The sequence below is a fragment of the Paramisgurnus dabryanus genome, chromosome 5 (assembly GCF_030506205.2).
Source record: "Paramisgurnus dabryanus chromosome 5, PD_genome_1.1, whole genome shotgun sequence".
Taxonomy (NCBI): domain Eukaryota; kingdom Metazoa; phylum Chordata; class Actinopteri; order Cypriniformes; family Cobitidae; genus Paramisgurnus; species Paramisgurnus dabryanus.
The window spans coordinates 10,637,826-10,656,219 of NC_133341.1; the positions used below are offsets into that span (position 1 = coordinate 10,637,826).

The following is an 18,394-nucleotide window of genomic DNA, read 5'->3' on the forward strand; positions in this document are numbered from 1 at the left end:
TTTTGAATATGGGTAGGTTTTTGCAAAAACACCATATTTTGATAAGAGATAATTCAATTTTTATGACGGATTTTTCATAGAGATCCCTTTCAGAGCGATCTTTATAACAGACACGGACATGCAGCAGCTTGCCATAGGGCAATACTTCCGGTTTTAAAAAGTTGCGGAAGGGCGCCACCTGGTGGATAATAGCGGTATTGCGGAAAGACGGAATATCTCGTCATTGGCGGGGAAAGAGCTAAAAAACTGAAACCGGAAGTGAAGGTCAGACCAGACTCGTATCACGTCACCGGACGTCCGTCCAATGAAACGGTCTATACTAAAATAAACAACACAATGCTTTAAATTAGAAATATCTTTTTAATTTATTAAATAACAAGCAACTACGTTTCAAAATCTGCTCATTAAGATCTTGTACTGTAGGAGAAAAAAACTATATAAAGTCACATTGTGTCTAACAAGGTTTATTATCCTATAAACAGTATTCAGCATTGTACCACAAAAAGTCAGCATGTTCAGCATTCATGTTATTCCAACGGCATCATTTTTCTCTTTACATTATTTACAACTTGCCTTCAAAAAATTTTTAGTACATTTGTCTATAGTTAATCTTGTATTGTTTTTAAAACGAAGTGTTGGTAGTAGCTTTGAAACATTTTAGCCATAAATTAAAAATAACAATAATCTTCTGAAACATTTAGATAAATTAACATTTTTGGGGTAAAACTACCAAAATAAATACCAGAAAGATGCAATGTTTATATTGTGGATCACATTTCTTTCAGACTTCAAACTTTGATGTCAGTTTGAATTCACCTCCTTATCTTGTGTTTTAAATGACATTTATTATTGTCCTTGAAATACTTGGGTCACAAAGCGGTTGGATTAAAGGCATGAGAAATGCATCATTGCCATTAGGGTTGATGTTAGTTTACACAATGATGTTTGATGGTTTAGCTAATGACATCCATAAAACACAGGTGAAAGAATGTAAAGCCTGGTTACGGGCTATCAAAGCAATCAAAATAAATAAAGAGACATGCCAATTTTGCATAGTCAGCTCATTTTATCCCAGTTTCCATTAGACAAACTTCTAAACACTGGGAGTGTGGCTCAATAATAGAAGTAACAGTGGAATAAAAGTGTTTTCATGTTGTTTCAACTGTAGGCCCAGAGCCCCAGGGTACATTTCTTTAGTTGCCAGTGAAACATGTCACAACAGCAAGAGGACATTCAATGAAGGCTGGATAAAATCGGATGCAAACAAAGCAGTACAAAGGAAAACGACAACCGAATTTCCAAACATCACGAGACAAAGGAAGTTGTTTAAAAAACATTTCATCTTTAACTCTGTATGTGCTTCATTCAATATGTTATCCATATACATCGAAATAAATCAATTAAGAGAAAAAAATCTAAATTAACACTAAATATCATCAATACGAATATACTCCTGTAAAAGCCGAAAGCATAATGTTAAAGAAGTTTTAGAGCAACAATTGTGTTTTATGTACCAAATGCTAACATTTGAAAGTGGACATATCAGGCACTTAAATAGTGTTTAAGATCACGTCAACAAGACTTTAGTATTATTCCACTACGACCTTGACCTATGGTTGGGTTGTGGCTTATCGAGGGCCACGTTTTTGGAAACAGCCGATTTCCATCTCTGAGGAAACATTCCCACACACCTGTCAAACACACGGAGAACAAAGCCAGGCTGTCTGTATACAGAAACTGGAAATGATGTGCTGATAGAGGAGCGGATTTATCTGTCCTTGGAAGTGAGCTTCTCAATCAGCTCCTGAAGGGGTGCAAGTTCCTTCCTGTCAATCAAATTAAACTCCTAAAAAAAGAGAAAATGTGATATTTTTATTATTAAATCAAGAACAATATTTAAATGATCATGTGTAAACAAACCAGGGATAAGCTTACCCGAACTACACAGTATTCAATCAAATATTTGACTAATTATTAACACAGTAACCTAAATATATATTCAAGTCACAATGAAATAAAAAATTAAACAGTTTACATTTTTGCAATAGGCTTTATGCCCAGCTGCACTACTTCCTGAACTTCAGCCAGCTCCTTGTTTCATGCCTGCCATTATGGGACAAACTGATTAATCCAAGTGTGTCTGATTATTGTTGTTGTGAGTACTGAGGTCAGGCACACCTGGATTAATCAGTTTGTTTGTGACTACTGAGGTCAGACACACCTGGATTAATCAGTTTGTCCAATAATGGCAGACAGGAAACAAGGAGCTGGCTGAAGTTCAGGAAGTAGTGCAGCTGGGCATAAAGCAAATTGACTTATTTGTGAGCTTCATTGTGCCCTCATAATCGTTAATCAAAAATCTCTTATTAATCTAATCTCCTCCCCTCCTCAAAACAATCTCTTTACTTCTGGTCACGAGAATTGCAAGAGTATGGGGCCCGGGAAAAGATCGAAGCAGTTAACAAATAGCAACATGACCCACCTTCCCACTATCCAATCAATTCGAGATGGACGAATTCAAGATCCGCCCAACATTTCTTTCTCATTTCAGAAACCGTTTCACTCTGATATCCATCACGAAGGGGAAAATAAGATAATCGCTATTTCCGTTTCATTGTGACTTTAAAGGAATTATTTATTTGGTTCATCAATGTAAAAGACAACAGATGGCACACCTGAACAAAGAAGATAAAGTGCTTGAAAGAGGTGTTGAGATGCGCCTCCTCCTGCAGCTGGATTACTGAATCAAAGTGCTGGTGATAGATGTGAGCGTAAACACGGAAAAGTCTCTTCAATATTGTCTTGGCTACCGACATGAAGTTCTTTGGGAAAGGAACCCCTGTTAGAGGCACACGGATAAATCAGATTTATTAATCAAATACTGCAATGGCTGGTTATTCATAACATCAGAATAGTTTCTGTGAATAGACATTTTGTGTTTTTTTTATAACCAAATAAAGCATATAGTTCCCCAAAGACCCCTCGACAAAAAAAGTGTTGGCCCCCTTCCTGATTTTATATTTCTTTTTGCATGTTTGTCACACTTTCATTTTTCAGATCATCAAACAAATGTAAATATTGATCAAAGATAACACAAGTAAACACAACATGCGGTTTTTAAATAGTTTTTATTATTAGGGGAAAACAAAATCCAAACACACATGGCCATAAACCTAATAACTGGTTGGGCCATCCTCAGCAGCAACAACTGCAACATGTTACAGCGCTGTGGAGGAATTTTGGCCCACTCATCTTTGCAGATTTGTTGTAATTCAGCCACGTTGGAGGGTTTTCCCGCATGAACTGCCTTTTTAAGGTCATGCCACAACATCTCAAAAGGATTGACATCAGGACTTTGACTAGACCACTCTTCATTTTGTTTTCCTTCAGCCATTCAGAGGTGAACTTGCTGGTGTGTTTTGGATCATTTTCCTGCTGCAGAACCCAAGCTTGCTTCAGCTTGAGGTCACGAATAGATGGCCGGACATTGTCCTTTTTTGGTAGACAGCCGAATTCATGGTTCCTGGCAAGTCTTCCAGGTCCTGAAGCAGCAAACAGCCCCAGACCATTACACTATCACCAACATATATTAGGCAACTGTTGGTATGATCTGTTGTGTTACTTTAACACCAGATGTAATGGTACACACACACTTTTCAAAAAGTTCAACTTTTGTCTCATCAGTCCATATATGAGAGTATTTTCTCAAAAGTCTTGGGGATCATTAAGATGTTTTCTAGCAAAACTAAGACAAGCCTTTATATTCTTTATGCTCAGCAGCGGTTTTGGTCTTGAAACTCTGCTACACAGATCATTTTTGCACAGTCTCTTTCGCATGGTTAGGCCTGCAGTTATTTGGATGTTGTTGTGGGGTCTTTTTTGACTTCTTGGACGAGTCGTCGCTGCACTCTTGAGGTAATTTTTGTTGGCTGGCCACTCCTGGGAAGGTTCAGCACTGTTCTATGTTTTCGTCATTTATGGATAATGTCCTAAAATATGTAGCTTTTGAAGATCTATTGGTCTACTTTTACTTTGTCAGGCAGGTCCTATTTAAGAGATTTCTTGATTGCGAACAGGTGTGGCAGAAATCAGGCCTGAGTGTGGCTAGAGAAACTGAACTTAGGTGTAAAAGACCCCGGTTAAGTTATGTTTTGGATTTTGTTTTCCCTTCATAATAAAAACCTTAATTTTTGTGTCTATTTGTGTTATCTTTCATTAATATTTAAATTTGTGACAAACATGCAAAAAATTAAAACATTACATTTGTTCAGGCAGTTATTTCAGCATAGACTATTTTAAGACCAAAAAACCTACATCATGCAAGATCTATAAGCATCTCATGAAAAACGGACCCATGAGTCAAAGAGTTTGGAAAAAGTAACATTTGTTGTGCTGTCTGGAGATGTACAGTGAAATGAGCCACCTATTTTTGAAGGGAAAAGCGTCTCATCGTCAAGCTGATCCTGGACCCAAGTCATCAGGTAATCGATGTACTTCGGAGCGGAACATTTTATTGGCTTTTTAATGTTAGTTCCATCTGCCCAGTGATATTCATACCTGTGGATAACAGATAAGAAACACAGAAAGGAGCATTGATCAAAATGATTTATTATGATAATGTCCTGTTAATACTTAAGGGCTCGTTATAGTTGTGCGTAGGTTCTACGGCATAGCTACAACGGCGTAGGTTCTGCGTCGGTTTTTATTTATACTTTTGCGTCGTCATCCGTGTCGACGTGCAAACATGCGCGCAGACCACTGGTAGGCAGTATCCACGCGTATAACCAAAGTAGCAGCACGACCGTCAAAGAAGAAGAAGCTTGGCAAGTTAACCCACAAACGAAGAAGAAACAGCAACTTGTTGTGTATAATTTGAGAAGACCAGCAATGATGGAAGTAAATAAACAGTGACTTTAGTTGCAGTTTGAGTTAAATCACTCCTCAACCTGGCCATTCTTTGTTTTCACCGTCGCAAACGGAAATACCTATGACGTAGTTTTTTTTTACCTAATGGGAGGGGTTCTGGTGGACCAATCTCAGCGCTTGCGGTCCGTGTAGAACTGACGCGCTGTTAAATTTTTTGCAAGGTGCACGTCAGGCTAAGCAGAGCTACGCACAGGCTACGGATAGCATACGCCGTAGAACTTACGCACAACTATAAATCGGGCTTTACTTGGGTCCAGCAGACATCAGTGGGCAGCTTTCCTCAGTGCAGAAGTCTGTGATGGTCCCATACAGCATGTTGATCTGGTTGAAGAAGTCCACAGCTATGAGGAGAAAGCAAATGCAGGAGTACACCATAAATGTATGGGGACATCTTTACTGTACCTACAGTATATATCTTTTTTGCACAGACAAGTTGTCTAACATTCAAAAGACTGGCTAAAAACCATTATATGTTACCCTGTCTGTGAAATCCAGGCAAATATCTACACATAAGAATAGGAGCGTCAAAGTTTGTAGCATGGTTTTTACAGACTGGATCATATATATTATTACTGAAAAGTATCAAGAAAAAATAAAAAACTACTAGGGTAGCCCCTAGTAGTTGTGGCCTTCAAAATAATGGCATATTTTACTCATAGGTGAAAATTATACTTATTGGTTATATTATGGATACAATAATTAATGTTATTCCACCCCCCCCCCCATTAAAAACTGCCAATAACTTCAGGTAAAATACTGATTCAATTTACAATAAATGTGCCATCTTAAAAACTCCCTACAATATCACCACAAATCGAAAGAGGTTTTGAAACCCCCGCTGGGGCTCACTGATAATTACACTGCAGAAGGCGGCATACACCCAGCTTTACATGAGCCTTAGCAATTAAATGAAACTCAAAACCCTGGCAACATCCACACCACTGGAGCCTGTAATTCACCCTTTTGTCCCTGGGGCTAATAACTAGAGACAACTCCGCTCTCATATCTCTATTGTTGTAAAAAGAAGCAACTGGAGGCTATGAATCTAAGGTTGCAAAGCTGCCCTCATATAATGGATTTTTAATCAATTCAATTATTTGCTAATTAAATATTGGCTTCAACGTGCATACAAAACTGTTTTTGGTTTCACTTGTATAAGGTGCATCCTAAATACTGAGCACAAAGACACAAAACACCAACTGAACTCAACTGAGGGGTGGAGACAAAAGCTGAGCAAAACAGGAATATCTCTTTGAATAATGTTAATCACAGACCTTGTTTAACTCATAAACCAAGAAACGCTATTTAAAGTCACGATTGGTAGCTAGTGTGTGTACACTGATCAAAGTCACATGCTTACTGTTGACAGCCACCCATTCATTAAGATCTTCTCCATCGGGCAGCATGACAGCCATGCGCAGGTTTCCGCTGCCCAGCGTGGCCTCTGCGTGCTTCAGGAGCTCGTATTGATGCGAGCCCTCAGGAATGTTCTTTTTCGGCTTGAACGTCTTCGACGACCGACTTCCACTGTGAAATTATAGCAGAGTAAGAATGCGAAGGCAAATTATTTTTAGCAAAGCACCAGTTACAAAGCTTTAAAAACATTGTTCAGTCAAGCAGAAGTTTATTATATTCAATCCTTTCGGTAAATAAATTATAGAATGGTGGCTTATATGATGGCTTATAATGCCAGCAGCACTGTAGGGAAGACTTCAATACAGTAGATAAATATAAGATGTCCACTTTGCTATACACTAAATGACTTATTTTTATTCTGACAATTTTTCAAGTATGCAAAAACTGGGATATTTATGCTTTGTTTTGGAACACAAATACCCAGTTTAGAGACGCGGCTTAAGGCTAGACTAAAACACGTTTGAGATGTCTTAACTGAAAATACTTTTCGTTGACAGATCTTAAAATATGCCAGTGGCATTGTTTTGTCTTAAGACACACCAGTAACGTCTTTTTCTAAGGCAATGCATGGTTAGTAATAGGGCTGGGTATTGTTAGGAATTTCACAATTCGATTCAATTTCGATTCTTGAGGCTTCGATTCGATTCAATTCAATTTTGCTTTACTTGCTTCGATATCGATTCAATAATAAGTAAATACCCAAGCAATTAAGTACCTGAGTATATTTTTAAACAATGTGTGTAGTATTAATAATGTTTGATCACGTTGATGGTGAAGGCTTGTAAGAAGTGCTGCGGTTTGCCATCTTTGATCTTTCTGTTTTGATAAAGTGCGTCTTGTACAACGCTGAACGCTCTCACTAGAGTGTTGCCCACAGCGGCGCCACTTGCCGTGGGGGCTGAATCGATTCATAAAATTTGATGAATCGATATTGAATTGAGAAACAAATAATTGCAATGCATTGATGAATCGATATTTTTACCCAGCCCTAGTTAGTAAATTTGCTTAAACAATAACATCATTATTTAACACCCTGACTTTAGCTAAGCATTGTCTGTCAAACCAGCCCACAATGTTTTGATTTTGATTCCTCTTGGTTCTTTGCTAAGGGTTCAAAGGTAAAACATTCACAGGTGTTTGTGCCATCTTTCAAAGAGATAAACATCTTACTTACTGCTGGACTAACAGTTTTCACCGTTTGTTTTTAATAAAGTTTTTTACTTTGCACACAATTGTCAAATTTAATCTGTGTAGATATCAAATAAAAAATCTTTAAAATTTTGATAAAATCTTTTCTATAGGATTTAAAGCACTTATTCAGCCCTTTTACATTGAATTATGGAGCCTCAGCCTACAAATCAGTTTTTACAATACTGCGATTGCTCTGCTGGGTTCCTGTCCAGGGTTACTTTTGGATTATTAGGTAAAAATAGCAGAAGTATATTACAGCCCTGCAAACAAAAATCTCGATTCAGCACATTAAAGAAAATCAGAAACATTTTCTCAAAACTCAAAGAGTTTAATTTGCACTTGGATGGAAACCCTATGAGGTCAGTGGCAGTGACACAAATGTGTGTTCTATGTAGGGATGAGCGATACTGACCAAAATTTATATCTTTCTAGTTTTCAGAAGAATGGCAATAAACGATAAATATCTAAGTATCTTCAGGAGTTGAAGAGGTCAAATGCAAAACCCACTAAGTGCGTCTGGCATGGTTTCTTGTTAAAGATTTGTTTATCAGGTTCTTAATGGATTCTGACTAAAAACCCATATTTCTGAATGTCTTAAGGGTGGGATTAAGCAAATTTGACATGAAAGTACTTGATTAATGTAAAGTTCCTGTCGAGATCATTCAGTTAATATGATTTTTGCAGGTGGCGGCAATTAGTGTGATTTGCATCGGAGCTCTTCAAATTATTACATTTTAAAGCCTTATGTATAATGTCACAATCACCATTATTAAAACTTTTATGAAAATTAAATTCTAGGACAGGCTTTTCCCCACTGTTTGAAAAAATATAGCCTCACAACATGTGAGTGGGTTGGACTGTTTATGTCTGACCTCGGTGTACATTTCTGGCAAAGCTTCTATTGCAAAGGAGGGTTGGATCAGACGGTATAGATGAATACAGTATAGATGGTATCCATCTGATATAGATGGTATTGTTTCATCCGGTATACCACTGGGAAAAAACAATATATTACCAAACCTCAATATAATAGGTGTCAATATTTTAAGGACATTTAAAACTAAATGTGACCTTTGCTTTCCAGGTATGTTCAAAAAATTCACACAATGACATACAAAAAAGGATACCAATAAGTACCATATTTTCCGGACTATAAGTTGCTCCGGAGTATAAGTCGCATCAGTCGAAAATGTGTTTTGAAGAGGAAAAACATATATAAGTTGCAGTGAACTATACGTCACGTTTATTTAGAAAATGATTTTACAAAATCCAAGACAAAGAACAGACATTTAATCTGGAAAGGCAAGTTATTCAACTAAACAATAGCACAGAACAGCAGGTTGAATAGGTGTCCGTACATGTTAAAGTAAAGTAAAATAAACAGTTATTTACACGATACATAATAGCACACAGAACATACATGAGAGGCTGAATAGGCTAAATTAACACGACAAGCCAAATCAAGTTCAAAAAGGTCCCGAAGTCATTCCGCATCACTGAATCCATTGAATTACAAAAATACAGGAGCAGTACAGCAGTAATGGTTTCTTTTGGTTCATATGAAATTATTTTGCCGTATAAGTCGCACCTGACTATAAGTTTCAGGACCCGCCAAACTATGAAAAAAGTGCAACTTATGGTCTGGAAAATACAGTACTGACTTATTACCCTGAGACTCTTTGCCTTTTTAAACTCCTTATGACTTCAACAAGTAAACTATCAAGACAGCTACACTGATGTGGTCCACCATTCACCTAAAAACTTGGCATACCTCTAAGGCCCTTCACATTTAAACGCAGATAAAGTCTGCAGGCAGCTCCATAAAACACATAATGTAATGCACAATGGAGCTGAATTGTGGCTGATTCACTGCTCTTCCTCAGTTGACCCAACAAGCCTTACAGAATTGGATTCTGTCTGTCCTACAATACAGTATGCGCCTTTGTTATTCTATCAACACCACAAAGCCTATCTTTACCGATTCAACAGCTGCTCTGCTTAGTGTGTCCACCTGTTTAGACAGAATGTGTGTTTGAATGGTAAGTGATGAAAGGATGCTGCCTGCAGCTAATGAAAAACAGGCAAATTGTAGCTTGAAGAACTGTAAGCAAATGTACCATGAAATGCCCTGCAAAGTGTCTGTGATAATAAAGTGACTGAGGGCAATGATGACCATGAAACATTATGTAACTGTGGAAGTAATTGAAGTCTAGTGGAGAGTTACACTCATCTAAAGCTCCTTCACATTCTTTATTAGACAAAATGAAAAAACACATTAATTATAATGAGATAATGAAAAAAAGAAAAACATGTTGTCTTTCCTACAAGGACATAAAGTCATATTAAATGACTTAGATGATTAGATGACAAATTAAAAGGCGTATCTACCAAACAAAATTATATTGCAGCCCTGATGACATTACCTTGAGTCAGACCACCACTGTAGAAGTAAGATGGGGAATTCAAGTCTCCATGAAGTCAAAAACGCATAAACTTAGAGGCCTAATCTAAGCACAAACAAAGTTTTACTCAAATCACATGTGTCAACATTTTGAGGACATTTAAAACTGGGCTAGAGCACACAGTCGATGAATCATACAGCCTGAGTTAAAACAATGCCTACTTCCGATTTAAATAAAAAGAAGAAGACAATTGTATGTACACTTTAAACTGCTGACACTTTATATTTTTTCCTTTACAGACTTTACGCCAACAGACAATTATTTTGCTATTATTATTATATAATTATTATTAATCCTAACACAATTCAATTAGTTCCTAAAGACAACTAACGCTGACAGATATCCAATGCACTACAGGATTTATTGAGGGGGGTTAATGGATCATCCATGCTCCAATTTAAAATTGCGTTAATAAATGCATATTAAAATACGATAAAGCACATTTCATTTTCAACTTCTTTAGTGTATTGATTCATTTGAGGGAAGAGATGATTCCTGTCAACTCAACAAGAAGAACCGCTTTACACATATGACATGATATGGGGAATACTGTATAGCTCTGTACTCAAGTTTAGCCTTAAAAGATGGGTAACCAAATTCTGTTTCATGCAGCTGTCTCAGGACCTCATGTAAGTTACAGGCTAAGTATTATTCATTAGCCAGACTACAGTTTCATGTTATGATGCCTACGTACTAACCTGCTGCAACAGCGACAATATCAGTGTTTTAAATTAATATTATTTATGCGCCCTTCTAATAAATTAAGAATGCGTAAGGAATGATCATGTATTCATGTACAGGCTCTTACAAAAGCAGTATTTTCTGCGTTTGCTAACTAGCTATCAGTGTTTTCATTTACAGAAGCCATTCATACTCACAACAAAAAGCTCATCTCTCTCAGAAAGAAATTTGCTGTACTTCAGAAATCGATATTGGTCCGTTATCTTGCCCGCCAAAGGGTAAAGAACGAGATATTTCAGGAACAATGTCCTTAACAATTCAACAACACAGATCCCGACCGTGCAAAAGTTCTCCTTTTCATCCAAAGTATCCACAAAGCCGCAAATCTCGCGATATTACGACAGACGACACTCTGCATAATTTTTTTCACATAAGAGTCACGTTATTCTAGATATGTGAGCGGGCTTGAACAATAAAATTCTGAAATATAAACGATTTTATTTATATTTATTATTCTATTTTATTTCTATAGTGATTTTTCCGATTTTGCATTGTTGCAAGCAGCTTTTAGAACAAACACTAGAGATAAAAGAAAAAAATGTTTAAAAATAAAAATGAAAGAAATTATAGAAAACTAAATATGTATAACATATATAAAATACATAGTATTTTTTCTAATTCATAAGATTTATGTTAGCGATACTGACTGTAAAACTAATTAATAAACAGCTCTAATTTTAACTACTGTGTTTTAGTTTACCTGTATGTTTTGATTGAGAACCTTTATTTTGAAAGCACTGTCATGTCCAATGGCACACGTGTTTCGCACGTCATGTTGTCCTCTGATGCCGTAGGTCAACGTGTGTTGAATGTGCGTAACATGCCGCTGTAGATCAGCCTATGTTGTTGTAGATTGAAGTTAAATTATAAAGAAATTTGTAACAGCACAATATGTCTGCCTTCAGCAGGAGTGCGGTTGTGTTTTTGCGCTGTGTTAGAAGACAACAGTTATCATGTGTGGAATACATTAGATCTGCGCAGTTTACAGCAGTAGCACGAGCTCAAAGAAATCATTCCTGGTCAGCGAGATGTTCAGAAAACTACAAAAACAAACTGATCTGGACATCATACCAACGAAATCTGTCTTCTGAGGTAAATGATTCATAAGCGTAAACATTTCAGAGCATCTCTTTAAACATGTCTCAGGAGGTCTTTTACATAGCCGGTTGGCTTCTTTCTGTCACATTATTTATTTCTTTAATTATTTTTAGGCACCATCAAAAGAGGATGAGTACCCACCTTTACCAGAATACACCCCCGCTAAAGAGGTCCAGGCGAAGGAAGTGTTCGTCATCCGGGCCAGGGGTCTACCTTGGTCGTGTACTGCAGAAGACCTGATGAACTTCTTTTCTGGTACTTTCATTATTATTATTCACATCATCAGATTATATGATTTTATTTCAATATGGTTTCTGCCTATAGTATGTACTTCACCTAACTTACTGTACATGACCGATATGTCATTAAGTACTGTTTCCATTGTATTGCATTGGTAGATTGTAGGATACGTGGTGGAGCTCAAGGAATCCATATAATCCACAACAGGAATGGCAGGCCGACTGGACAGGCGTTCATTGAGTTAGAGCACGAGGAGGATGTTGGCAAAGCATTAGATCGGCATAAACAATACCTAGGGCAGCGCTATGTTGAAGGTAAATTTGAAGAAATATCCTTCACTTTAAATTGATATGGTTCGTATGTGTAAATATGATATACATTGTGTGCTCATTTTAACCTTTTATTGAGATAAAATATCATATTATGTTTCAGTGTATGAGGTCACAAACAGTGATGCTGATGCCATCTTGAAGGCTACAGAAGAAAGTTCAGAGTCAGATGGGGTGGTCCGACTGAGGGGTCTTCCTTTCAGCTGCACAGAGAAAGATATTATTCAATTCTTCTCTGGTAAAATCCTTAATAAAGGCTCATTTGATTGTAGTTGCACTGATGAAAGATGCTTTTTTTTCATTTGTATGTTTTTACATTATCGAAACAGGGTTGAAGATTGTGGAAGATGGAGTTACAGTAGTCCTGAACAGGAGAGGTAGAAACTCAGGTGATGCTTTTGTGCAATTTGCCACAAAAGAAATGGCTGAGAAAGCCCTTGAGAGAGACAAAGAGGTCATGGGAAACAGGTGGGTACACCATCAAATACTTTTTTGGTGCAGAATATAATCAGTATGCTTTACAGTAAATATTCAATGTTGAACCTGCCCCATTCAAAATTTTTGCACCGCTGTCTATAAATGGGAGATAATCCATTTTTGTATTTTGCAAAGAGACTTAGTGTATTTAAGCCAATGTATACATTTTATCTGCATGTTTGTTTCTTGCTTTGTCTTGCAAGCATCATGCTGAAACATACTGCAGAGATTAATATTTTTAAATGCATGTGCATTGTTGTGTTTACTTGTGGCATCTATAGCATCCTACTACTGCTAAATTTGCATATATGAGTAGTGAGTTTAATAAATGGAAGACATAATTCAGATGCACAGTTAGGTGTCTCACTATAAAGCAGTTGTTTTGCACTTGTTTAACAGACACTTTTCACTGTATGTGCAGGTACATTGAGGTTTTCCCAAGCAGGAAAAGCGAAATTCAGGCACAGTATGGAAGAGGGCGAAATGACATGTCAGAAACCACGGCAGGTCCTGTGGATACAACCACATTACGCAAGGCGAAAACTGGTGAGATGTTCTGTGACTATAAAATGCATTGTCAATTTCATCCAAGGCTTGCATACTATTTACTGTTTTTAGCAATCCCTAGTCTAATATCTATATCTTTATTCCCATGCACAGCATACAGTAGCCCTGTGTCAACTACACATCAGAATTCATCTAAGCCTGATAACCTTATCCACATGAGAGGGTTACCCTATGAATGTACTGGAGAGGACATTGTTAAGGTAGTAGTTTTTGGCAACTTAAAGGAATATTCAATTTTCTTAAAAGAAAAATCCAGATAATTTACTCACCACCATGTCATCCAAAATGTTGATGTCTTTCTTTGTTCAGTCGAGAAGAAATTATGTTTTTCTCATTTTAATGGACTTTAATAGAGCCCAACAATTTATACTTAACTCAACACGTAACAGTTTTTTTCAGCGGAGTTTCAAAGGACTCTAAACGATCCCAAATGAGGCATAAGGGTCTTCTAGCAAAACGATTGTCATTTTTGACAATAAAAATAACAAATATACACTTTTAAAGCACAACTTCTCGTCTAAATCCAGTGTTGTGTCGAAGTATGTTCCCCCTATTTTTCCCTTCAGTGTAGTGTTTTTTATAGAGTTTTTATCACGTTATAGGTTTTATTATTTATATATTTAAAGTTTTAATGGCTACTGAGATGTGTATGTGTGCATTTCTGTAATGTATCTGTATTGTTCTTAATGGTAAGTCAATTATTTTTACAGTATGAATCATATTATATGAAGTTTATTTAACTAAGTTCGGGAGGGGCATGGTCATGTGATCCAACCAATCAGTGCAAAGAGGTGCCTATAAATGGCATTCCCTCACCTCTGTCCCGTGACAGATTTTTTGCAGAATCCCTCCTCCACCCCATCACCTCACTCTCATCTAGGTTCATTCATCACAGTTAAAGAGAGGGGAGTACTCTGGGTTCGGGCTAAAATTCCGAGCTCGGAGCCTTCTCCTCGGACAGCACGCCAAATATGCTTTATCTCATTCCCTATCGATTACATGTTAATGCGAACTCGTGAAATGTATAATATATATTTATTATGTATGCAAACATTACATTTTTAAAACAATCAGTAAAGGAAAAAAAAGAAAAAGACACGCTATATTTAAAAAAAATACCCTAATAGAAAACTGTCAAATGTATGAAATATTTAATAAATTGTATTATAAAATACATGATATTATTGCCTTTTAGTATAACCAATTCAAATCTTTAATCTTTCTAAATGTAAAGTGATGAAAACGCTATAAAAACACTACACTAAAGGGAAACACAGGGGGAACTGAGTTCGACACAACTACTGTCCAGCGCGACCTAACGTAAATGTGTAGTTACGTAGGGAGGTCACGTGTTACATATATAAAACACACATTTGCGGACCATTGTAAACAATAAACTGACACAAAGACATTAATTAGTATCAGTTGACATACAACAACGTAGGAACGGTCCTCGTTCTCAACACTTGTAAACACTGGGGCAGAGTTTCGCGTTCGTCCTCTGTGACCTCTTGACGTCATGATGTATTGCGTGGGGTCACGTTGGCGCATCACGACCCGATTTAAACGAGAAGTTGTGCTTTAAAAGTGGATATTTGTTATTTTTCTTGTCAAAAATGACAATCGTTTCGCTAGATAAGACCCTTATGCCTCGTTTGGGATCATTTATAGTCCTTTGAAACTCTGTTGAAAAAAACTGTTAAGTGTTGAGTTAAGTATTAATTGTTGGGCTCTATTAAAGTCCATTAAAATGAGAAAAATCCTGCAATGTTTTCCTCAAAAAACATAATTTCTTCTCGACTGAACAAAGAAAGACATCAACATTTTGGATGACATGGTGGTGAGTAAATTATCTGGATTTTCTTTTAAGAAAATGGAACATTCCTTTAAGATGTGATATACAAAGCTTTTGAATATAATTTTCCAATTGAAAATGATTGCTTTTTAAGACGATGATATTGTTTGTTTTATGTTCAGCAGTTCTTCAATAAAATTTAAACTTTCTTTGTATGCCGAATAAGTAAATGTTTTTTTTTCTGTTGCAGTTTTTCTCTCCCATCAGACTGGACAGGGTTCTTATAGAGTATGGTCCTAATGGACGACCCACTGGTGAGGCAGCCGCCTACTTTACAACACATCAAGATGCAGTAGCAGCCATGTCCAAAGACAGAGAGTATATAAGTAAGTTATTCGAAATAATACATTTGTGTTCAATTTATGTTAACCTGGGCCCGGTTCCCCAAAACGTTCTTATCGCTAAGTAGTTCTTAACCTATTCCTTAACCTCTCTCTTAACTCTATGGCACGATTCCCAAAACGTTCGTACGCTAAGTATATCTTCTGTAAGTCACACTTTCGTAAGGTTGGTCTGGACCATTCGTAAGCTCTCTCTTAGCGTTGTTTGAGCGCAAAACGCTATCGCCGCAGTCTTTAGAAATCAGCGCAGCATAAGTCAAACTATGGTATGCTGACAATGATTTTATGTTATGGACATTTTTAAGACTTATAATAAAATATGTTTGCAATGGATATAGGACTATTTATGCAGTTGACTTTATTTGGTATCAGAACGAATGAATCAAAGACGGCGCCGGTGTTTGTTCCTTATTGAAGTCTGTTCCCTCTATGTTTATAGCGTTTTCATCACGTTACATTTATAATTTATTTAGAAAGATTAAAGATTTCAATTGATTATACTAAAAAGCAATAATATCATGTATTCTATTATACAATTTATTAAATATTTCATATTTGACAGTTTTATGTCTTTTAACATATAGCCTGTCTTTTTATTTTCTTTTTTTCTCTACTGTTTGTTTTAAAACTGTTATGTTTCCAAACATAATAAATATATATTATACATATTATATGATTCATACTGTAAAAATAATTGACTTGCAATCAAGAACAGTCAAGATACATTATATAAATGCACACATATACATCTCAGTAGCCATTAAAACTTTCAATGTATATAAAGAATAAACGTATAATGTGATGATAATGCTATAAAAACACTACACTAAAGGGAAACATAGGGGGAACAGACTTCCACACAACACCGGCAGCGTAACTGTTTAGTCCATGCCAATTTTTTTATTCGTCAACCCTTAAACCTTTTGACATTTTGCCTGACGTGGCTAAATAAAAAAATCGCCTTCCAAGACAACTCATTATGGAGCTGCTAGATCTTCTCAGACCATATTCTCTATCTAACTAGGTTGCTTTTTATTGAAAACATTAATGGTAAGCAATACCGCATTAAACAGAAATACTGCAGCTGCTTGCCAATCAATTCTGATTGTTAAGTACCTTAACATTCGTATAAAAGTGTATTACATATTTTTTTAAAGTCAAAACCCATGTCAAGAAGCGGCACAAGTGGCACAACGGGATAAGGAGGAGGGTGGATAAATAGCGAGGGATACCCGGTTTGTCTACCCGTATTACTGACAATTTGATCATTTTATTAATAGTCTATATTTTACGGATAACTTAAACTATGTTAAAACAAATGTGACTGGAATAATTTGAGTAATGTTCCATTTGTATATAACGTGTTGTCTTTCTTAACGCCGTAATGAACCTTCGTGTGAAGTGGAAAATCGATCCCTGAATGATCGATCGCAAATAATTCAGCACCTTCACTTGGGACAGCGCCATTGTACGTCGTACTTAGAGGCAGCGTGTTAAGAAGCTTCCTAAGAGACACTTCGGGGAACACACTTAGGAACATCAACAACTTTGGTAAGATATATCTTTTGGAGTCTTCTTAGCACGCTAAGAGTGAACGTTATCGGGGAACCGGGCCCAGGTTATTGCATGTAAAAGCTTCAGCCTTTTTTAATCTTGTTATTGCAAAAATAAAATTAAAATTGACCATGTTTTCTTTTTTGTGTGTGTCTTCCAGTGGAGCGATATATTGAGTTGTTCCTGAATTCATCACCATCCATGGAGAAGGAATAAGATAACAGTGAACTTTTTTTAAACTGTCATGTAACGTTAAGGTCAGTTGTAATAAACATTAAAAGAGATGTGTTACTAAACTGCCTTGAATTTATTTTTAATTAAAACATCCTTAGAGTAAACCAGGGTTAGGTTTAAAAACTTTATTTTGTCTTTTCCAATTTTTTTAAAATAGTTATTGTTCTGTTATAACTGGAATTCTTTGTGTAGAAACGCATTTACGTTTACTAACACTATATTTCAAAAGTTTGGGGACACCCCTCCAACCCCTTGGATTGGTCTTGGCCCCTTAGTTTCATCATACCAAGACATTGTGGACAATTTTATTCTCCCAACTTTGTGGGAACAGTTTGGGGATAACCTCTTCCTGTTCCAACATGATTGTGCACAAACCAAGGTCCATAAAGACATGGATGAGCGAGTTAGGTGTGGAGGAACCTGACTGGCCTGCACAGAGTTCTAACCAGAACATCTTTGGGATGAGACTACGAGGGACCAACATCAGTGTCTGACCAACTCCATATTAAACCCTTTGGATTAAGAATGGGATGTCATTCAGGTTCATGTGCATATAAAGGCAGGTGCCCAAAACTTTGGGCAATATAGTCTACGCATCAACAGAAACAGAAGTAATTTCTGTTTTCTGCTCAAATTCAGTTAAGTGAAAATGTTTTTCTTTAATATTGTACTCTTTATTATCTGCATTAGTAGTTTACATTATGTATTAGCTATACACAACGTAGTCATTAAAGGAATAGTCTACCCTTTTGCCATATTAAACTATGTTATTACCTCAACTTAAACGAATTAATTCATATCTATCTTTTTTTAATGCGTGCACTGTACAGCGCGTCATGAATGTGTTAGCATTTAGCCTAGCCACATTAATTCCTATGGTACCAAACAGGGAAGTCACCAAACACTTCCGTGTTTTCCCTATTTAAAGACTGTTACATGAGGAGTTATACCAGTAAGTATGGT

At 36.6% G+C, this 18,394-nt stretch overlaps 2 protein-coding genes across 2 annotated transcripts; one reads left to right on the top strand and one right to left on the bottom strand.

Annotated features, from left to right (window-relative positions):
- Positions 1-340: 340 nt before the first annotated feature.
- On the bottom strand, positions 341-11,047 carry mob1ba (MOB kinase activator 1Ba). The gene is made up of 6 exons (XM_065266868.2): positions 10,874-11,047; positions 6,287-6,453; positions 5,174-5,267; positions 4,424-4,557; positions 2,676-2,839; positions 341-1,846 (listed from the first exon to the last, which is right to left on the bottom strand). The coding sequence occupies exons 1-6, from the start codon at positions 10,885-10,887 to the stop codon at positions 1,769-1,771; spliced, it is 651 nt and encodes a 216-aa protein (XP_065122940.1). The 5' UTR covers positions 10,888-11,047; the 3' UTR covers positions 341-1,768.
- Positions 11,048-11,500: 453 nt separating this feature from the next.
- On the top strand, positions 11,501-17,493 carry grsf1 (G-rich RNA sequence binding factor 1). Its single transcript, XM_065267203.2, has 9 exons — positions 11,501-11,828; positions 11,948-12,089; positions 12,233-12,388; positions 12,507-12,641; positions 12,733-12,871; positions 13,302-13,426; positions 13,541-13,647; positions 15,493-15,628; positions 17,358-17,493. Exons 1-9 carry the CDS (start codon positions 11,628-11,630, stop codon positions 17,411-17,413), a joined length of 1,197 nt encoding a protein of 398 aa, XP_065123275.2. The 5' UTR covers positions 11,501-11,627; the 3' UTR covers positions 17,414-17,493.
- The last annotated feature ends 901 nt before the right edge of the window (positions 17,494-18,394 follow it).

Coding starts and splice junctions, on each gene's coding strand:
- mob1ba (XM_065266868.2), bottom strand. Junction 2,840..4,423: donor GCTTTTCCCTTCAAAAATAG/GTGGCTCATTTC, acceptor TGCCTCTAACAG/GGGTTCCTTTCCCAAAGAAC. Junction 1,847..2,675: donor ACTTTATCTTCTTTGTTCAG/GTGTGCCATCTG, acceptor CTCTTTTTTTAG/GAGTTTAATTTGATTGACAG.
- grsf1 (XM_065267203.2), top strand. CDS start 11,628: ATGTCTGCCTTCAGCAGGAGTGCGGTTGTGTTTTTGCGCTGTGTTAGA. Junction 11,829..11,947: donor AACGAAATCTGTCTTCTGAG/GTAAATGATTCA, acceptor AATTATTTTTAG/GCACCATCAAAAGAGGATGA. Junction 13,427..13,540: donor ATTACGCAAGGCGAAAACTG/GTGAGATGTTCT, acceptor TCCCATGCACAG/CATACAGTAGCCCTGTGTCA.